This window comes from Bombina bombina, chromosome 2 (assembly GCF_027579735.1).
Source record: "Bombina bombina isolate aBomBom1 chromosome 2, aBomBom1.pri, whole genome shotgun sequence".
In the NCBI taxonomy this organism is placed as follows: Eukaryota; Metazoa; Chordata; class Amphibia; order Anura; family Bombinatoridae; genus Bombina; species Bombina bombina.
This window is the reverse complement of record NC_069500.1, coordinates 634443600-634467311: the sequence shown is the minus strand read 5'-3', so window position 1 is coordinate 634467311 and position 23712 is coordinate 634443600. Positions and strand designations below refer to the sequence as shown.

General features: G+C 38.0%; 1 protein-coding gene across 1 annotated transcript in view; it reads right to left on the bottom strand.

Moving 5' to 3' along the window:
- Positions 1-18649: 18649 nt before the first annotated feature.
- LURAP1L (leucine rich adaptor protein 1 like) overlaps positions 18650-23712 on the bottom strand; it is a 48677-nt gene continuing 43614 nt past the window's right edge. The window contains exon 2 of the mRNA XM_053700615.1: positions 18650-19705. Coding sequence (XP_053556590.1) covers positions 19325-19705 — 381 coding nt within the window. The 3' untranslated portion in view covers positions 18650-19324. The remainder of the gene's footprint in view (positions 19706-23712) is intronic.

The following is a 23712-nucleotide window of genomic DNA, read 5'->3' as shown; positions in this document are numbered from 1 at the left end:
CAGAGAACAATTTACAACCATTTGTGCCATAATTGCACAAGCTGTTTGTAAATAATTTCAGTGAGAAACCTAAAGTTTGTGAAAAAATTTGTGAAAAAGTGAACAATTTTTTTTATTTGATCGCATTTGGCGGTGAAATGGTGGCATGAAATATACAAAAATGGGCCTAGATCAATACTTTGGGATGTCTACTAAAAAAAAATATATATATGTCAATAGATATTCAGAGATTCTTGAAAGATATTAGTGTTCTAATGTAACTAGCGCTAATTTTGAAAAAAAATGGTTTGGAAATAGCAAAGTGCTATTTGTATTTATTGCCCTATAACTTGCAAAAAAAGTAAAGAACATGTAAACATTGGGTATTTCTAAACTCAGGACAAAATTTAGAAACTATTTAGCATGGGTGTTTTTTGGTGGTTGTAGATATGTAACAGATTTTGGGGGTCAAAGTTAGAAAAAGTGTGTTTTTTTCCATTTTTCCTCATATTTTATAATTTTTTTTATAGTAAATTATAAGATATGATGAAAATAATGGTATCTTTAGAAAGTCCATTTAATGGCGAGAAAAACGGTATATAATATGTGTGGGTACAGTAAATGAGCAAGAGGAAAATTACAGCTAAACACAAACACCGCAAAAATGTAAAAATAGCCTTGGTCCCAAACGGACAGAAAATGGAAAAGTGCTGTGGTCATTAAGGGGTTAAATAGTTGCCTCTACTAATTGAAACCACAACTTAATTAATTGGGTAGCTTCCAGGGAGAGCATACCTTATTAGCTATCTCTCTATATTTACACAAACTCCTCATTATACACAGTGAGACCTATACATAGGGCCCCATGATCTAAACTTTGCCATATCAATTGCAGGGGCTGCCCTGGTGGGATTATTGTGAAAAAGTGACAGTCCCTACAAATGGCAAGATGACTCCTGCTAAAAGTAATGGAGATAGCTGGAAAGGGAAATGTCGCAGTGTGGACGGGTTAGTAGTGAGCAGGGGGCAAACTTTAAAAATGAAATCCTGCAGCCACCATAAATCACATTACACTGCTTTCTGTGCTTAGCATCTTACAAATTGCCTATATTTTCATATGCATGTGTTTTTATATTAGGGTTATACTTATTCTGAGTGTGTTGAGAAAAGCTTGATACATTTTAGCTTCAGAGAAAAAAAACTGAGATCTGTAGTGCAAAAACCTTTACAGAATTACACTGGGCTTAGAGACAATTTTATATACGCCCACGGAATGTCCACGTTCAGACCATTTTACAAAAAACAACAATTACACTTTGCATTGTGTACATATAAGTACACGTTTCTAAATGATTCTGTGCATCCAGTATACTTAAATTAGAATTTACACTGTGCATATTTAATATGATTCATTCCTGTGTAATTTACATACAAATTTTACGTTTTTGATAAAAGACCATTTTTGGTGAAAAATTTTGTTACGATTTTTGATGCACCTTAACAATACAATTTTTTCTTGCATATCTGTAGGAGAATGGTTCAATTATTCGTTTTGTAAGATTTTTAAAATACAAATTTTATTGTGCACTTTTGTAATGTATACATCGCCTTCCCATACGAAAATGCAGTATACTCCCCTTAGCGAGAGACCCTGTTCTCAGAGTAAAAAGTGTCTTTAGATCATTCCACCAGCAAATAGAATTATTGGCAAGTATTCTTTAATAATCTCTCCAGCCCAGAGACCTTTTGATCATTAGGCCCTTAGAGAGAACAGTGGAAAATTAACACTTTATTATCCCTCTGTCTCACCCCTGAGCCCAGAAGTAGCCCCAAGAGTCCTGATTGGGAGGTGAAACAGATTTTGGCTGGCTGAACAGCATTGGGGCTGATTTATCATGTGTCTGGCGGACATGATCTGCTATCGGCATTTGTCATTGCTCAAGCAGTTCTGGTGAACTGCTTGTGCAATGCTGCCCCCTGCAGATTCGCAGCCAATCGGTCGCTAGCAGAGGTTGTCAATCAACCCGATCATATGCGATCAGGCGGATTGCTGTCCGCCGTCTCAGAGGCGGTGGACGAGTTAAGGAGCAGCAGTCTTAAGAACGCTGCTTCTTAACTTCTGTTTCCGGCATGCCTGAAGGCTCGTGCAGAAACAGATGAATTTGGCCCTATTCAGGCCATGGGAAATCAGCCTCCGTGGGTGCTGTGCTAAAAAGAAGATTAACTTTTGTTGTGGAGACTCCATTTCCTCCCAAAACAGCAGTTTGAGCCTTCTTTAAATGGGAAGCTGTGCTCATTTACAGGTTTCAATTCAGTTGTTTTACCTTCGATATTTATGTCTCTCTGTCTCACTGCCTTTGGGAATGTAAGTTGTTCCAAACATTCTTGTTTACTAAGGCCTAGATTTAGAGTTGGGCGGTAGCCGTGAAAACCAGCGTTAGAGGCTCCTAAAGCTGGTTTTTACCGCCCACTGGTATTTGGAGTCAGTCAGGAAAGGGTCTAACGCTCACTTTGCAGCCACGACTTTTCCATACCGCAGATCCCCCTACGCCATTTGCGTATCCTATCTTTTCAATGGGATCTTTCTAACTCCGGTATTTAGAGTCGTGGCTGAAGTGAGCGTTAGAAATCTAACAACAAGACTCCAGCCGCAGAAAAAAAGTCAGTAGTTAAGAGCTTTCTGGGCTAACGCCGGTTTATAAAGCTCTTAACTACTGTGCTCTAAAGTACACTAACACCCATAAACTACCTATGTACCCCTAAACCGAGGCCCCCCCACACCGCCGCCACTCTATTAAATTTTTTTAACCCCTAATCTGCCGCTCCGTACACCGCTGCCACCTACATTATCCCTATGTACCCCTAATCTGCTGCCCCTAATACCGCCGACACCTATATAATATTTATTAACCCCTAATCTGTCGCCCCCAACGTCGCCACCACCTACCTACACTTATTAACCCCTAATCTGCCGACCAAACCGCACCGCTACTATAATAAATGTATTAACCCCCTAATCCGCCTCACTCCCACCTCAATAACCCTATAATAAATAGTATTAACCCCTAATCTGCCCTCCCTAACATCGCCGACACCTAACTTCAAACATTAACCCCTAATCTGCCGACCAGAGCTCACCGCTATTCTAATAAATTTTTTAACCCCTAAAGCTAAGTCTAACCCTAACACTAACACCCCCCTAAGTTAAATATAATTTTTATCTAACAAAATAAATTAACTCTTATTAAATAAATTAATCCTATTTAAAACTAAATACTTACCTGTAAAATAAACTCTAATATAGCTACAATATAAATTATAATCATATTGTAGCTATTTTAAGATTAATATTTATTTTACAGGCAACTTTGTATTTATTTTAACCAGGTACAATAGCTATTAAATAGTTAATAACTATTTAATAGTTACCTAGTTAAAATAATTACAAATTACCTGTAAAATAAATCCTAACCTAAGTTACAATTAAACCTAACACTACACTATCAATAAATTAATTAAATACAATACCTACAAATAAATAAATACATTTGAATAAACTAACTAAAGTACAAAAGATAAAAAAATATTTACAAACATTAGAAAAATATTACAACAATTTTAAACTAATTACACCTACTCTAAGCCCCCTAATAAAATAACAAAGCCCCCCAAAATAAAAAAATGCCCTACCCTATTCTAAATTAAAAAAGTTCAAAGCTCTTTTACCTTACCAGCCCTGAAAAGGGCCCTTTGCGGGGCATGCCCCAAAGAATTCAGCTCTTTTGCCTGTAAAAAAAAAAAAACATACAATACCCCCCCCAACATTACAACCCACCACCCACATACCCCTAATCTAACCCAAACACCCCTTAAATAAACCTAACACTAAGCCCCTGAAGATCTCCCTACCTTGTCTTCACCACACCGTGTCCCGATCTGTCCAGAAGACCCTCCGAAATCTTCATCCAAGCCCAAGGGGGGGCTGAAGAGTGACGTTCATCCTCCGCCTGAAGTCTGGATCCAAGCGGCGGCTGAAGAAATCCATCATCGGGCTGAAGTCTTGATCCAAGCGGGCGCTGAAGAAGTCCATCATCGGGATGAAGTCTTCTATGAAACGGCATCTTCAATCTTCTTTCTTCCGGAGCCATCATCTTCCAGCCGACGCGGATCCATCCTCATCTATGGACGCCTACTTGCCGAATGATAGTTCCTTTAAATGACGTCATCCAAGATGGCGTCCGTCGAATTCCGATTGGCTGATAGGATTCTATCAGCCAATCGGAATTAAGGTAGGAATATTCTGATTGGCTGATGGAATCAGACAATCAGATTCAAGTTCAATCCGATTGGCTGATCCAATCAGCCAATCAGATTGACCTCGCATTCTATTGGCTGATCGGAACAGCCAATAGAATGCGATCTTAATCTGATTGGCTGATTGGATCAGCCAATCGGATTGAACTTGAATCTGATTGGCTGATTCCATCAGCCAATCAGAATTTTCCTACCTTAATTCCGATTGTCTGATAGAATCCTATCAGCCAATCGGAATTCGACGGACGCCATCTTGGATGACGTCATTTAAAGGAACCGTCATTCGGCGAGTAGGCGTCCATAGAAGAGGATGGATCCGCGTAGGCTGGAAGATGATGGCTCTGGAAGAAAGAAGATTGAAGATGCCGTTTCATAGAAGACTTCATCCCGATGATGGACTTCTTCAGCGCCCGCTTGGATCAAGACTTCAGCCCGATGATGGATTTCTTCAGCCGCCGCTTGGATCCAGACTTCAGGCGGAGGATGGACATCACTCTTCAGCCCCCCCTTGGGCTTGGATGAAGATTTCGGAGGGTCTTCTGGACAGATCGGGACCCAGTGTGGTGAAGACAAGGTAGGGAGATCTTCAGGGGCTTAGTGTTAGGTTTATTTAAGGGGGGTTTGGGTTAGATTAGGGGTATGTGAGTGGTGGGTTGTAATGTTGGGGGGGGTATTGTATGTTTTTTTTTTACAGGCAAAAGAGCTGAATTCTTTGGGGCATGCCCCGCAAAGGGCCCTTTTCAGGGCTGGTAAGGTAAAAGAGCTTTGAACTTTTTTAATTTAGAATAGGGTAGGGCATTTTTTTATTTTGGGGGGCTTTGTTATTTTATTAGGGGGCTTAGAGTAGGTGTAATTAGTTTAAAATTGTTGTAATATTTTTCTAATGTTTGTAAAAAAAATTATTTTTTGTAACTTAGTTCTTTTTTATTTTTTGTACTTTAGTTAGTTTATTTCATTGAATTTATTTGTAGGTATTGTATTTAATTAATTTATTGATAGTGTAGTGTTAGGTTTAATTGTAGATAATTGTAGGTATTATATTTAATTAATTTATTTATAGTGTAGTGTTAGGTTTAATTGTAACTTAGGTTAGGATTTTTTTTACAGGTAATTTTGTAATTATTTTAACTAGGTAACTATTAAATAGTTATTAACTATTTAATAGCTATTGTACCTGGTTAATATAATTACAAAGTTGCCTGTAAAATAAATATTAATCCTAAAATAGCTACAATATAATTATTCGTTATATTGTAGCTATATTAGGGTTTATTTTACAGGTAAGTATTTAGCTTTAAATAGGAATAATCTTTTTAATAATAGTTAATTTATTTCGTTAGATTTAAATTATATTTAAGTTAGGGGGGTGTTAGAGTTAGACTTAGCTTTAGGGGTTAATACATTTATTATAGTAGCGGTGAGATCCGGTCAGCAGATTAGGGGTTAATTATTGTAGGTAGGTGGAGGCAACGTTGTGGGGGGCAGATTAGGGGTTAATAAATATAATATAGGGGTCGGCGGTGTTAGGGGCAGCAGATTAGGGGTACATAGGGATAATGTAAGTTGCGGCGGTGTATGGAGCGGCAGGGGTCAGCGATAGCGGGGGCGGCAGATTAGGGGTTAATAAGTGTAAGGTTAGGGGTGTTTAGACTCGGGGTTCATGTTAGGGTGTTAGGTCCAGACTTAGGAAGTGTTTCCCCATAGGAAACAATGTAGCTGCGTTAGGAGCTGAACGCTGCTTTTTTTTACAGGTGTTAGGTTTTTTTTCAGCTCAAACAGCCCCATTGTTTTCTATGGGGAAATCGTGCACGAGCACGTTTTTGAAGCTGGCCGCGTCCGTAAGCAACGCTGGTATCTAGAGTTGCAGTGGCGGTAAATATGCTATACGCTCCCTTTTTGGAGCCTAACGCAGCCATTCTGTGAACTCTAAATACTAGCGGTATTTAAAAGGTGCGGGAGAAAAAAAGCCAGCATAGCTAACGCACCCCTTTGGCCGCAGAACTCTAAATCTAGCCAATAGATTTTTTTATTATATAACTGGTATAGGTTAGGGGTGCAACCATCAAAAACATCTATTTCAAACAACACAATAAAGGTAAATTTGCTATCTGTACATGGATCATATAAAAAGGGAGGAACAAAAATCAATGTTCACTGCCCCTTTAAGATATGCATTGTAGCAGATCAAAATACATGTGACTTTAATTTTAAATTCTTGTTATAGTTTTTGTATTCTGCAGCTGCAACTTCATACTCACTTTACTGATTCAGTTTTGACTTTTATTTTCCAACATTGTTTTTTCTCTCTTTAAAGCACCTGCTTTGTGAATGGTTTCTCCAAAATATGTGAAATGTTAGTCTTTAAACCTGTGTGCCAATCTATGGGGCATATTTATCAAGCTCCGGAAACAGAAGTTATGAAGCAGTGGTCCGCTTGCATATTGATTAATATGCCCCTAGGTGTAAAATGTTTATCACATGCAACTGAAAGACATTAATTAGGGCAATTTATACAGAGACAAATAAAATGATTCAAATGCAGCACACCCTACTTCATTGAAATACATTTATTAAGATATATTAACCCCTTAAGCCATTTGGACATAGGTACAGCATCACAGAATACTTTTCCCACTGTACCCTGTTGGCATAGTATCTACGGGCAACCTTCTGGCTCATGCTGCAGCCCCTGCTTGATGGTTCCCTCCTTTACCATGAAGGCAAATCCCCAATACAGACAGGGATACACTCACTGTGCAACTTTCTGTATTAGCTTGCAGTGATGCCTTGGGTGGTGTGGACGAGAAGGAGGGAGATGAGCAGTGCATTGAGAGAGGGGTCCCTATGCTACAGAAGAAATGGTTGGTGAGGCATGTGCCACTATGCTACAGAAATGGGTGAGGGAGGGGCGAGGGAGTCCCTAGTTTCAATCACTTGGTGGGGGAGAGGGGGGAATCACTGCACTACAGATTTTTTTAAATAAATAATAAAAAAAAGAGAAATACTAAAAGTACTTAAGCTGATGGCTTCTAGTGAGAGGGGGAGGGATCGGGAAGGTGGGAGGGATACCTGCAGTGATAAAATAATAATAAAATAAATGCTCTAAAACTGCATACTAGTTTCATTTTTCTATCTTATGCCTTTATATCTTTTATAGAAAAACTGAGATAAAATATTTATATAAAAAAATCAGATTTTTTTAATTTTAATTTCCATTGATATTGTTTGATATCCTTTATTTGGTGTATAGATTTTAAGTCTTCTTTTTTGGGGGAGGTGCATGCATTTTATATTTGTGTATGTATGTGCAGCTGCAATTAGCAGCCTTCTAATTACCAAAAAAGCAATGGCAAAGCAATGCATGCCTGCAATTTCTGAACATAGTGTATTCCAGAGAAGCTTTTAGAACCATTTGTGTTATGACTGCACAAGCAGTATGTAAATAATTTCAACGAGAAACCCAAAATTTGTGAAAAAGATTTTTTTAATAAATTTATTTTTGGCGGCAAAAAGGTGTCATGAAATATACCAAAACGGGCCTAAGTCAATACCGTATTTTTCTTGTGCTTGCAAGCCATTTTATGGCGTACAATTGTTTTATCCATTTGCTAATAAATGTGTTTATATTCTACAGTGCTTTCCTGTGCACCGCTATTTTTTTGTTTTTTGCTGTCAATACCTTGGGATGTCTACTAAAAATATATAGATTTGATAAAAAGTTTCCCTCTAAAACTCCCAGTCCAGAAGGGGTTAAAATGAAACAATCACCCTGTAATTATTTAAATTTATATTTTTAAAAGTTAAATGTATGTATACATTTAAATACACTCCTGTACTTTTACTTTAAAAGCACATAGTGGGTTTACCCAACTTTATACTGCTTGAAGTCAGTATTAAATGTTCAATGTTTGAAGTTGTTGCAATGCCATTTAAAGACAAAATAAAAAAATAAAAAAACATCCAGTCAATAAAATAGCATTTTAGTAAAGTTTGTTTAGAAGTCAGCCAATCTTAGCTATCGTCCTAGTTAGTCAAAAACAGTTTGATTTTGTTTTAAATGTATTGTTCTTTATTGTATTTCTGCCATATACAAAACAAAACAAAACAAATAAAACCATGACAGAAACAAACGCATTTACTCAAATGATTCAGCATAATAAACACAACATGGAATATGAGCAGTGAAACTATAATTTGATACAATTATACAGAATAATGATGGGCAGTCTGCAGGCAAGGAGTCCTGTGAGTCCCAAAAGATCTTAATATGTGGAAAGTAGACTTCTATGTAATAAATGCCTCAGGTCTCCTTTGTGATAAATCCCATGTTTGAAACTATTATAACAAACTAAAAAAAAAATAATCAAAAATTGTATAGCACACACACAAGTAAATGTAAAAGGCAACCATGGCAATTCATAAGCATGTTAAATAAGCCACAGATCATGTGATACACTGTCCCTTTAAAAGAGTCACTCTTCTGAAAAGTATCTTTAAAAGGGACAGACAACACCAAACTTTTTGTTGTTTAAAAAGAAAGATAATCCCTTTATTACCCATCCCCCCAGTTTTGCATAACCAACACTGTTATAGAAATATACTTTTTTCCTCTGTGATTTCCTTGTATCTAAGCCTCTGCAAACTGCCCCCTTAGTTCAGTTTTGACAGATTTACATTTTAGTCAAACAGTGCTCACTCCAGGGTAACTTCACGTGCATGAGCTCAATGTTATCTATATGAAACACATGAACTAATGCCCTCTAGTGGTCAAAATGCATTCAGATTAGAGGCAATTTTCAAGGGCTGAGAAATTAGCATATAAACCTCCTAGATTTAGCTTTCAACTAAGAATACCAAGAGAACAAAGCAAAATTGGTGATAAAAGTAAATTGGAAAATTGTTTAAAATTACATTCCCTATTTAAATCATGAAAGTTTTTTTGAACTCGACTGTTCCTTTAAATCCAAAAGAGTAGTCCCAGTTTGCAAATCAGATTACAGACAGTAGACTTGATACTTTAAGTAAATGAAAAGTATATTTAAAACCAAAGAGCAGATCCAGATACCAAACAGTAGCCTTGATGTTTTCAGCATGCATAATAAGACTCTAATCCCAAAGATAGGATAGATTCACACTTAGGAGGTAATCTAACATTCAAGATAGGTTGGAAATATTATTAAAAGTCCTGTTATGAAAATCTGTCAATAGATACAGTTTTAATATGCAGATGGTTTTCAGCAGAGAAAGACAGATTTCTTTCTAACACAAGGCAGCAAACAATTAATTATACAAACACGGATGGGTATAGCGCTAGACCAAACACCTACTATGCCTCACTAAAGTTATTGCCTCCTCCCTAGACAATATCGAATTTAAATGAAAATACAAAAGGATATAGGAGGAGCTATAGAGCCGTAGGATATATAGATAGATATATAGATATAAAATTGGCTGTATTAAACCAGCCTTAGAAAATCTAAAATTCACGTGCCAAATCCCTTCATATATTTAGTAATCAGTTAAAGTGTAATTGAGTGGCAATAAATCCTTACAGCATAGACTTAATGGGTGTAAAATAAAACAGAAGGGCAGAGAACCAGGAGTCCTTACTGCATATCAAATACAATTTATTGTCAGAATAAAGTTTTGAATTAAGAGAGACTGGAGATATAACGGTCCTATTGGGGACGCTTACCCGAATATCTCAGAGTTGGAATAGTAACTTAAACCCATATTGTCATTCTGGACATTAATTTCTGGGGATCCCCATGGGACATTAACATTAGGATTTGAACACAAGCTTATTTAGGTGTTCTCCACTAGCTATCTTTTTTCCTCATTAACGAGTATCTGAGAGGTTTGAAATAGTTTGAATGGCTTAACCGGTTCTGATTTTTGTATGTATGAATGGTATTGGATTTTACATTTATTTTAGCTGTGAATTTATTGAACAATACAGGTTATGTTTCACTGAATATTGCATATGTTTTAACTGAATATGTTTTAACTGAATATTGCATTTTATTATTTAATTTTATTCTGACAATTTTATTCTGACAATAAATTGTATTTGATATGCAGTAAGGACTCCTGGTTCTCTGCCCTTCTGTTTTATTTTACACCCATTAAGTCTATGCTGTAAGGATTTATTGCCACTCAATTACACTTTAACTGATTACTAAATATATGAAGGGATTTGGCACGTGAATTTTAGATTTTCTATGGCTGGTTTAATACAGCCAATTTTATATCTATATATCTATCTATATATCCTACGGCTCTATAGCGCCTCCTATATCCTTTTGTATTTTCAGCAAACAATTAATTAACACAGCATCTGTTAAATGGACAGTTTACTCAAATATTTTCTCCCCTTTAATTTGTTCCCAATAATCCACTTTATCTGCTGGAGTGTATTGAATTGTTTACAAGTATTTCTATTACCCTTATATTGGTATTTTAAATAGCTGATTTAGCTTGTGGTATCCCCAGTTATCCTGAAAGTTTTTGACCTTAAGGCCAAGCTCTGTAAACACAGCCAGTAGAAGAAATTACACTCCCAGTGGGGTATAGAAGAGATAAGGTAATAACATTTCAATTTTCCATTGTTCTCTCCAAGTATTGGTGACTGGTTTATGGACAGATCAGTGACGTGCGGTGAGGTCAGAGGCAAGTGAGGCACTGGCTATTATATGCCATAGAAGCCAATATTTGAACCTAATAGTCACACACTGGGTAATTTATCCCTGGGATACCAATAACACACACACCTGGGCAATTTATCCCTGGGATGCCATTAAAACACACACCTGGGCAGTTTATCCCTGGGATGCCATTAACACACATAGCCCTCTTCAGTTAACCCCTGAGATACCCGTGACACATACACCTGTAGTTAATGCCTTGGTTTAGAACCCAGCAGACACCATGACTTCTTCATTTTTTATTTCTTACTTTATCACCTTCAGCAACACTGCATTTAGGCTTGTGTGCATGGGCATTGGCTGAAGAGGAAAGTTTAGAAGTGCTGGGCACAGAAGGCAGCTAGAGTAGTGGTATGAGAAACTCATAGAACTTTCAGGCTGCCAGGTAGCTATTAGGTGCAAAACATCAAACTGATTATAGTTGTTTCCCATCTCCTAAATCTGACAGGTAGAGTGGATCAGGCACGGCAGAGGAGAAATGGGCCAGAGAATGCAAACAGAGTACATATTAGGCTGGCAAAAGATTATAAATAAATATAATTATATAAATAAGCAAAGGTGCACTGTCATTTGAACAAAAATATTTGTTACTGTTACTGTCAAAAATTTGACGGCACTCCTCTGGCTTTCTTGCTGCAAGAAACACTGAGCTAAAGACATCTGACAAGTGCCTGAGCATGTTAGAGAGACAGAGGGAGGGAGAGAGAGACAGAGGAAGGGAGGGAGAGAGAGACAGAGGAAGGGAGGGAGAGAGAGACAGAGGGAGGGAGGGAGAGAGAGACAGAGGGAGGGAGGGAGAGAGAGACAGAGGGAGGGAGGGAGAGAGAGACAGAGGGAGGGAGAGAGAGACAGAGGGAGGGAGAGAGAGACAGAGGGAGGGAGAGAGAGAGGGAGAGGAAGAAAGGGAGGGAGAGACAGAAGGAGTGAGAGACAGAGGAAGAGCGAGAGACAGAGGGAGGGAGAGAAAGACAGAGGGAGGGAGAGAAAGACAGAGGGAGGGAGAGAGAGAGACCAAGGGATAGAGAGGGAGAGAGAGAGAGAGGGGGAGGGAGAGAGAGACAGAGGGAGGGAGGGAGGGAGACAGAAGGAAGGAGACAGAGGAAGTGAGGGACGGAGAGAGACAGAGGGGAGGGAGGGAGAAAGTCAGAGGGAGGGAGGGAGAGAGACAGAGGGGTGGGGGAGAGAGACAGAGGGGGGGAGGGAGAGAGACAGAGGGGGAGGGAGACAGACAGAGGGGGAAGGAGACAGAGGAAGTGAGGGACGGAGAGAGACAGAGGGGAGGGAGGGAGAAAGTCAGAGGGAGGGAGGGAGAGAGACAGAGGGGTGGGGGAGAGAGACAGAGGGGTGAGGGAGAGAGACAGAGGGAGGGAGACAAAGGAAGGAAGGGAGGTAGATAGACAGAGGGAGGGAGAGGGAGACAGGGAGGGAGAGAGACAAGGAGGGAGAGAGACAGGGAGGGAGAGAGACAGGGAGGGAGAGAGACAGGGAGGGAGAGAGACAGGGAGGGAGATGGGGGGAGGGAGAGAGACAGAGGGGGGAGGAAGGGAGAGAGACAGAGGGGGGAGGAAGGGAGAGAGACAGATGGGGAGGGGAGAGAGACAGAGAGGGGAGGGAGGGAGAGACAGTGAGAGAGAGGGAGGGAGAGACAGTGGGAGAGAGGGAGAGATAGACAGCAGGAGGGAGAGATAGAGACACACAAATGGAGGGAGAGATAGAGGGAGGAAGAGGGAGAGGGTGGGAGAAACAGAGGGTGGGAGGGAGAGATGGGGAGAGACAGTGGGGGGGGATGGGGGGTAGGGAGTGAAAGAGGGAGGGAGAGACAGAGGGAGGTAGGGAGGGAGACAAAGAGGGTGAGACAGAGGGAGGGAGGGTGAGACAGAGGGAGGGAGGGAGAGACAGAGGGAGGGAGAGACAGAGGGAGGGAGGGAGGAAGGGAGAGACAGAGGGATGGAGAGGGAGGGAGAGACAGAGGGATGGAGAGGGAGGGAGAGAGACAGAGATAGACGGAGGGAGGGAGAGAGACACAGGGAGTTAGGGAGACAGAGGAAGGGAGGTAGGTAGAGAGACAGAGGAGGGGGAGGGAGGGAGAGAGACAGAGGAGGGGGAGGGAGAGAGAAAAAGAGGGAGGGAGAGTTAGACAGTGGAAGGGAGAGAGGAACAGGGAGGGAGAGAGCAACAGAGGGAGGGAGGGATAGAGAGGGAGGGAGATAGGGAGGGAGAGACAGAGGGGGAAGGAGAGACAAATGGGGGGAGAGACAGATGGGGGGAGAGACAGAGGGAGGGAGGGAGGGAGGGACAGATGGGGGGAGACAGAGGGAGGGAGAAACAGAAGGAGGGAGAGACAGAGGGAGGGAGAGAGAGGCATTCATAAATCATTTTTAAGCAAAATGTTAAACAGCATTGCTAACAAGACCAGTTTGGAAAGTAAAGCATAAAATTACGAGTGCAGTTTTCTCTTATGAGTGGTGGGGTAGGTAGCTCAACAAAATGTAGATATTGCTAGAGGGCTTAGTTAGTGTTTACCTCCTTCCTAAGTTCCACTTCATTGTGCTGACTGCTCCCTGCATGTACTGACAGAACGCTCATGCCTCCAGACCTCCACTGCACAATTGAGCGGAAACTGGCCCCTCCCTCTCCTGCCCCCACGACCCCCCGCAAAAAAAAAAATCAAATTAAAAATTAAAAAATATATATATTATTTAGTGCTTGTCAGTCCGCCCCTGATGATCTGTGTCAGTTATGATAAGTTATGTAATGTACAACGACCGGGTGTACATTACATAACTTATCATGACTGACAGAGATCACATGAGGACCGGTCTGGTTAATAATTATTTCATTCAGCAGTGAGCAGTCAGTGGCACACTACACCAGTACAGCGGCCGTTCCGGCACCAGTAACGGCTAACTTTTTTACCCCCTACCCCACAGCCTGTAGTGCCACTGCTCACTGCTGAATTAAATAATTATTAACTGGAACGGTCCTCATGTGATGATCTGTGTCAGTCATGATAAGTTATGTAATGTACAACGACCGGGCTTAGTTAGTGTTTACCTCCTTACCTTAGTTAGTGTTTACCTCCTTACCTCCTTCCTAAGTTCCACTTCATTGTGATGACTCCTCCCTGCATGTACCGACAGAACGCTCATGCCTCCAGACCTCCACTGCACAATTGAGCGGAAACTGGCCCCTCCCTCTCCCTACCCCTGCACCCACGACCCCCCGCAAAAAAAAAATCAAATTAAAAATTAAAAAATATATATATTATTTAGTGCTTGTCAGTCCGCCCATGATGATCTGTGTCAGTCATGATAAGTTATGTAATGTACAACGACCGGGTGTACATTACATAACTTATCATGAATGACAGAGATCACATGAGGACCGGTCCGGTTAATAATTATTTCATTCAGCAGTGAGCAGGCAATCAGTGGCACACTACACTGTCAGTCCGGCACCAGTAACAGTTACGTTTTTTACCCCCTACCCAGCCTACCCGGCCTACCAGTATGTTGTGCTTGTGCTGTCACTAATGGTCCGTTCCTCAGGCAGGGGCCAGGGCATCAGCTGAGGATGTAACTTGTCAGTCACTCTAGAAGTCCTCTGGAGTCCAGATCCACCTCTGTCTGTCTCACTTTCTTCAATTTGAAGAGCCTAGGCTACTGGATGATGGGCTGCTCAGGTGGAGTCCCAACAGGTCTGAATGTCACGCACAACAGCAGTTTCTGTTACCGCCAGATAGTGGTCCTCGATTTGTGCATGCACAGCAGGCAGTCAAACAAATCCGGCCAGTACGTTCTCCTTGTGCTGTCAATCACCAGGAGAACATACTAAGCCGGAGTTGATTGGCTGAGGCTCCCAGTCCCAACAAAATAGGAGGCCTCACTAGAGATGCCTCTATAATAGGGTTTTCAGCCACGCTGCAGCTACAAATAACCACCATAATATTGTGCAATAGAGAGAAAGCAGAACCTGCTGCCTCTATTGGGCAATATTAGAACATTTTGAAAATTATTATTTATTTGTTTTATAAAGTTTTATTTTTAATTTCAAGTTGCCCTAAATGGCAGGTTCGGCAGTGCCTCACCTGCCTCCTATGAGTGCACATCACTAAGATAAAGAAGCAGATATATGTACACAATGTGATAAAGTAATGAGATCGGTTGTGGCTTCAAAACACAAAATCAGCTAATTAATTTTCACAAATAAACTTCGCAAATCTCATACATTTTATACTTTGCAGCTGGTAAAAAAAAGTAATTGGAAACACATTAAGGGAAAAACAGTTTTATAGTATACTGTCCCTTTAATGTACAGGGAATGTCTTAAGAAGCATATGAGTGTTTTCTAAAATGTAATCATGTTAAAGTGACAGTATCACCCTTTAATCATAAGTATCAGAATGTGACAGATCATAAAGCAATAGGCCTCAGACAGAAAGCAGGAAAGGAAGGAGATGCTGTGGGAAAAAGAAGACTTAACTCCAGGTCTACCGCAGCTGAAGGATCGAAGTATAAAACAGGCCTCAATGTGATCCCCGAGACAGAGAACAAAAGAAGACAGGTAAGAATCAAAGGGCCCCTATGATAAGGCCAAAAAATTATAAAACCCTTCAGCTCAATAGACCCAATTATGCCCCACAATTTAGCATTGTCCTAGTCAGGGTGTCACAATAATATGTAATATTGTGGTATTGAGGCAGTTTCCCTCTCCTGAAATAGGAAAATTCTTCAAGTGTCAAAAGATCTGCCGGTTTATGAATCCAGTCTGAAAGAGAAGGGACTTGCGTAGGTTTCCCGTCTTTTTGCCATAAGAGCACAGGCACTAGTTTAACCTAAAAACTGGTTTAATTTTTAAACAAGTCGATTTTCTGAGAGTAAGTTAGATCTAAACCAACCGCACGTGGCTATGTTTGGCCAAGTCTCACTGACCTTTTTACTTTTTTTTATTTTATTGGACAGTTGACTATTTGTCAATATCATTAATACAAACAAAAAAATAAATTAAAAAATAGTGTGCATATTAAAGTACCCATTAGTGGTGTTCTAGGATAAAACACAAAGGACTAGAATACGAGTGGAGTGCTATCGGGTTTTCAAGGCTGTTTGCATGCAAGTTAAATTCTGCCAATATTACAAGTTGAAAGTAAATGCAAACGAGTGACCACAATCATGACTTACGCTAGAATGATTAACGTTAGACTCCATGAGTGCTAAATAGCATATAATAAATAACAGTAGGATAAATATTTAAACTATTAACAATTGGAAGATAGTTACCAAAATGTGGAATAAAGTAGAGAAAAATATTCTACTATTAAGAAGCCCAAATTTGCACCTCAGAACCCACACAAGAAAGACTGAAGGAAAGATATATAAATATAGTGAGAAATATATATATATATATATATATATATATATATATATATATATATATATATATATATATATATATATATATATATATATATATATATATATATATATATATATATACACAAATATATTTTTTTGCAAAAGAAGTCCGCTAAAACTCCCTCCAGCAGCTCTCGTATAGGGAACTTACCCTCTCCAGGGCTCAAAAAGTGATGAATAAAACAATAAGAAACAGAGGAGAAGCCTTCTAGCTATAATGGCTTCTGAAGCTGAGGAGCAGTGAAAACGAGAACCAAAATGTGGGCTGGAAAATGGCACACTGCGCTCCCAGAGATGCTTTAGTGTTACACAAGCACTTACAACTAAAGAACTACAAACATTCACAAGAATAAAAAATAATGGCTTCAGAGTTCACAAAACATGAACCGATCGCAACTGGTGACTGAATTCAGCAGTAAGGGCTTTCTTAAAGGGGCCACACACCTTAAAATAAAAATTGTTCCCAAATTGAGGGGAAAAGCTGCTGGAGGTTGTAGAAAGGCTAAAAGTTCCATTAGGGACCAATAATATAGTAGTAGGTTCCTTCAGTCCAAAAATATTAAGTGTAGTGTCTGCATGTAGGTAGGCTTAGTCCCCTAGGTTATGCTATACCTGTTAAAAGTATCTACAAATAGCCTGTGAGCTGTGTGAGTGCTGTAAAACCACTTACCTTAGAGAAGCACCCCTCCCCTGAACTTACTAGCAAGATCTGTAGCTGTATGAAGTAGAGAGCCCATGTAGTGCTGTACAGATAACAGCAGATGATATGAGAAGAAAATCTTATATCCCACAGGAGGAGGCTACGGGACATGTAACTGCAACACCTGAGGGTAGTTATGGCTGAAATCCCATAGGTAGATATTGCACCCATAACTTGTTTTTCTGTACCCCTGTCTTCTTAAATGATATATCCAAGGTTAATGGGTCTCACCTCTATCATCAACCTCACTACTGAGAGGCAAAGAACCATACTGGGTAGTGCTGGCGGTGGGAGAGGGTGAAAGCTCTTGTTGTGAGTTATTTGCCTCCTCCTAGTGGTGGGAATTTTCTGTGGAATCTCATCATCTTAAGAAAGAAATAGAGAATGCTGGGAGTTACATGTGTAAAAGACTCCAAAAATAAGCAATTTCCCTATAATACTAGTAAAACCAAACTGATTATAGCACACATTGATAAAAAGAAATGAACCCAACATTTTTTAAAAAAAAGGCAGTTTATTAGTCAAAAGAAGAAATGTCCCTGATTTAAAGATATCTCTCTAATTACAGCATCATACATAGGGCCAGGTTACAAGTGGTGCGCTATTGTTTGCACGAGTCACGATAAGCAATATTGTGACTGTGCTAACTTGTGGGCACATTACAAGTTAAAAGAAAACTAAATTGGCATGTTTTTTCGTGACTGAAGACCTCGCATAAAGGTTAAGGGCTTTGTTTATAAATTGTCAAGCGGACATTGCTGTAGGCATTTATCGTTGCACAAGTATTTTACAAAAAATGCTTGTGCAATGCTGCCCCCTGCTCACTGGCGGCATCGCACAAGCATTTTTGGTAAAATACTTGTGCAATGATAAATGCCTGAAGCAATGTCTGCTTGACAATTGATAAACAAAGCCCTTAACCTTTACGCGAGGATGATTTTAATCTGCCACCTTTGACGAAGTTGACAGGTTAAGGAGCAGGGAGCCTGGTTAAGGAGCAGCAACTGCTGCTTGATAAATGGAGACCTTAGTGTTAAAAAAAATGTGCACCAAACACAACAAATACATTAAATTAAATGGTTGCTCATATATATATATATATATATATATATATATATATATATATATATATATATATATATATACACACATACTATCTGATAACAATTATTCATATAAATATTAACAACATTTTTAATAAGGGTTAAAAGGTATATGCTATATGACAAGGTATTTGAATGGAAAGGGCTAAGTTGTATACATATATGTCTAAATATGTGTATGGGTGTGTATATACATACATATATATATATATATATATATATATATATATATATATATATATATATATATATATATATATATATATATATATATATATATATATATATATATATATATATATATATATATATTTATATGTGAATATGCTTATGTGTGTGTGTGATATATATATATATATATATATATATATATATACACACACACACATAAGCATATTCACATATAAATATATATATATATATATATATATATATATATATATATATATATATAATTCAATTTTGATATTATATAATGTGTAATTTACTATAAATATTTTACATTCAAATGTTTTTCAAATAATAGAATATGTTCTTTGTATTTTTAAACATATATATGTGTATAGATTTAAATGAATCATATATACATATATATATACACATTTAAAAATAAAATTAACATTATCTTCTATGTGAAGAACATTGGAATGTGAAATATGAATAACTCATGATGGGTTGAGAGCACTAAGTCTAACACGGTGTTGGATTAGCACATGAGGGATAAGTGTTAGGTTTTTTTAATAACGTACTCCCTTGAAGTCTAGGCAAATGCGTTAGCGTGGTCACGATATCCAAAGTTAGCATGCGTCGGGTTTCGCTTGCACGCAAACATTTCACTTTCAACTTGTAAATATTTACTTCTAGCACGCCACTTGTAATCTGGCCCATAGACAGTCAGTTATTGAATCAACCAATGTAATATTACAATAAATATTTCAAAGCAAACACGTCAATATGATACAGAACTTACAAACAATATTCTTGGTATTATTGTAAAAAATATAAAGCCTATATCTTTTGCATTTACTTCTTTTCTGTTTTAATATCAATGGTAAAATTGATATAAAAATTGCATAGATTATCCATTCTAAGTTATGGTAGCGCCATCATTTATCTAAAGCAATAGTATTCATCTGACCCACTGTTGGAGTTATTGCACATGGCTTGGTGAGTGCTATCGTTCTCTTGTGTGTCACTATATTGATCAAAATCGGATGGGGTACAATGTCCTGGAACTATATCTGCTAGAGTGTCCAGATAACTTCCTACTGATATGTCATCCATTCCATCACTGTAGATATGTAGACTGTTGCAGCTCCCATGTAGTGATGAGTCCTGGCTCTCTAGCAGGCTGCAAAGACTGCCACTTAGGCTGCTTCCTTGACTCATGATAACATCCTTTTCCTCCATCATCCACTTAATAGATTCAATACTCTCATTGATAATTAGCAGTTGTCTCATTAGCTTAACATCAGTAGCTCGAAGATAAATCTGAGAGAAAAAGAAAAAAAATTGTTTAAGTGAAGAGATAAACACACAATCAAAACACTAAATAACTTTAACATTATATTTAGTCATTTTAATAAACTAATGATAGTATAAGACAGACAATCTGTTTTTAAAGGGATACTAAACCCAGTTTTTTTTATGTTTCAGACAGAGCATGCAATTTTAAGAAACTTTCTAATTTACTCCTATTATCACATTTTCTTCGTTCTCTTGCTATCTTTATTTAAAAAGCAGGAATGAAAGCTTAGGAGCCGGCCCATTTTAGGTTCAGCACCCTGGATAGCGTTTGCTTATTGGGGCTACATTTAGCCACCAATAAGCAAGTGTAACCCAGGTTCTGAACCAAAAGGTTTTACATTCCTGCTTTTTAAATAAAAATAGCAAGAGAACGAAGAAAAATTGATAATAGGATTAAATAAGAAAGTTGCTTAAAATTGCATGATCTATCTGAATCATGAAATAAATTATATTTTGATATTCTTTGTTGAAAAATCATACCTAGGTAATCTTATGAGCAGCAAAGCACACAGGGATCTACTTGCTGATTGGTGGCTGTACTTATATACATCTTGAGATTGGCTCAATTTATGTGTTTAGCCAGATCCCAGTAGTACATTGCTGCTCCTTCAACAAAGGATACAAAGAAAAAAAAGCAAATGTATTAATAGAAGTAAAAAGGAAAATTGTTTAAAATGACATTCTATATCTGCATCACTAAAGAAAAAATTTGTGTTTCATGTCCCTTAAAGAAAATGGGTCATATTTATCAAGCTCCGGATAGAGCTTGAGGCCCCGTGTTTCTGGCGAGCCTGCAGGCTCGCCAGAAACACCAGTTATGAAGCAGCGGTCTAAAGACCGCTGCTCCATAACCTGTCCGCCTGCTCTGAGCAGGCGGACAGACATCGCCGCAATTCAACCCGATTGAGTACGATCGGGTTGATTGACACCTCCCTGCTGGCAGCCGATTGGCCGTGAGTCAGCAGGGGGCGGCGTTGCACCAGCAGCTCTTGTGAGCTGTTGCTGCAATGTTAAATGCGGAGAGAGTATTGCTCTCCGCATTTAGGGAGGTCTTGCGGACCTGATCCGCACTGTCGGATCAGGTCAGCAAAACCTTTGATAAATAGGGGCCAATGTCTTGTAATAATAACAAAAAAAAACAAAAAAACAAAACATTTCAGTTCCTTGGTTGCTTTTTAATATTGTCAAATGGAGCAGGGTTTACTTTTCAGTATTTTTGTCTTTATTGCATAATACCAACAGATGATTATTTTCAGATACTGTTGCTATGAGTGTAAAAATATACACAAGTTGTTAAGCAACATAAAATGTTAGTTCATGCTAACCATAGTCATGTTTCTATATAAAGGATGTTTTGAGTTGTAAAAAGCAGAACACAAGAAAACAACGGAGGTACTGTTACGGGGGCATTTAACACAAACGTTCAATTAGGCAAATGAAAGATCAGAAAATAAATATGTTAAATATGTTAAAACCCTCTGGCTTTATTAGAAATATTAAGAAATCTCTTCTAAAGTATGAAAAATATGTTTTTGAGGCTCTGTCATCTACTCTCTCACTTGTAGACATCTGGAGATTAAGAAATCTTGAGGAGTTCAACTACACCTGAATTTAAAAATCCCACAATACACCTTCAAGATTTTTTTTTAGATATATCTGAATCATTAATCTGAAAAATGTTAAATTGTTGTATTGAGAAAGGGACTTTTTCCGATCATGCACCAGTAATTCTTATGTTGGATGAGATGCTTACACCTAAATATAATATTTTTTCCCCCCAACTCATTTATTGAATTCTACAGATTTTAAAGATTTCTTGGAGGAAAAATGTGAACAATATAAACAAAATAACTTATGTCATGTTAATCAGCTATAGATGTTTTGTGAAACCGCAAAATCAGTCTTGAAAGTTCATATGACTTCTTATATAATTAAATGTAGGTTCTTAGCCAATAAGGAAAACAGAGTCTTGGCAGACCAGTTAACAGATGCATATGCTAGATATAGACAATTTCCATCTAGATGCAATTTTGTTTTTCCACTCCTAGGAAAAAGAGAAGTTTATTAATGCAACAGGCAGGAGAAACAGATATAAGAAGAGCAACAAGATTTTTTTAGATAAGGTTACAAATGAGGAAAACTATTGGCCGCACTGTTTAAGAAAGAAAACTTAGGAAAATTATTTATTACTTATTATTATTAGAATGGAATTTGTAGAGACCCTAGTCCAATTATAAAGACATTTTTTGTCTTATTTTGAGAACTTTTATAGATCACAAGATCCAAAAAACTAAAAACAATACATTTTATGAAAATTGGGAAAGCACCTGGTGATGATTTAACTATTTAATTAATTTGCTTGGTGTCCCAAAACATTTTATAACTCCTCTAAAGTTATTATATCAAAATTGTTTTGAAGTGTTAGAGTAATCCCTGAAAATGTAAGATTAATTAGCAAGCATTATTCTTTTTCCAAAAACTTATATAGCAACTAATTGCCAAATTGAATAGTTGGTTTGGTATGGTTCAAATGATAAAGATGTTTATTTGACCTAAAATCATGTATTATATGCAAATATTACCCAAATTGATTATAAAAAGAGATCTGAATAATTTTAATAAAGCCTTGAGAAAGTATATTTGGCAGGGCAAGAAGCCTAGGATTTAAGTATGTAAACTATTTCTTCCGAAAATAATATGGGGACTAGGTTTACAAGATTTACAACTTTATAATTTAGCCTCCTTAATAAGATTTGTTTTAGATTGGTTGTCAAATTATCAGTTATATTCTTACAAAGATATGGAATACCACCATATAGAGCCTTATACTTTTACTTCTTTCTCATAGTTTTCTCAAAGTGTTAGAACATTCAAGAACACCCAATGTATAGGGGACATCTTATTGGCTTTTAGAAGGATAAATAACAGAATGAAATATGCCTATGATTTTAGTAAATGTTCTCCCTTTGACTGGAAATCCTAATTTTCCTGCTTAAGATATATATAAAGTGTTTGAGATTTGGAAGAATAAATCAATATTGAATATAAATAATCGCTAAAATTTTGAAAAACACACGCCTAAATTACGAGATTTGTCTGTAAAAACCTTTTTTTTCCAGCGCTCCCTTAAGCCAACGCTGGTATTACGAGTTTTCTGAATGGCTGCGTTAGCCTCAGAAAAGTGAGCGTTGAGCAAAATTTAACTCCACTTCTAACCTCAATACCAGCGTTGCTTACGGTAGCAGTAAGCTGGAAAAACGTGCTTGTGCACGATTTCCCCATAGGATACAATGGGGCTGAGATGGCTGAAAAAACCCTAAAACCTGCAAAAAATGCAGCCCCATTGTTTCCTATGGGAAAACACTTTCTAAGTCTACACCTAACACCCTAACATGAACCCCGAGTCTAAACACCCCTAACCTTACACTTATTAACCCCTAATCTGCCACCCGACATCGCCGCCACTATAATAAATGTATTAATCCCTAAACCGCCGCACTCCCACCTCACAAACATAAATTTTATTAACCCCTAATCTGCCCTCCCTAACATCGCCGCCACCTACCTACAATTATTAACCCCTAATCTGCTGCCCCCAACGTCGCCGCTACTATAATAGTTATTAACCCCTAAACCTAAGTCTAACCCTAACCCTTACATCCCCCTAAGTTAAATATAATTTAAAGAAATCTAAATAAATTTACTATAATTAAATAAATTATTCCTATTTAAAAATAAATACTTACCTATAAATTAAACCCTAAAATAGCTACAATATAATTAATAATTACATTGTAGCTATTTTAGGATTTATATTTATTCTACAGGCAACTTTGTATTTATTTTAACTAGGTACAATAGCTATTAAATAGTTAACAACTATTTAATAGCTACCTAGTTAAAATAATTACAAAATTACCTGTAAAATAAATCCTAACCTAAGTTACAAATACACCTAACACTACACTATC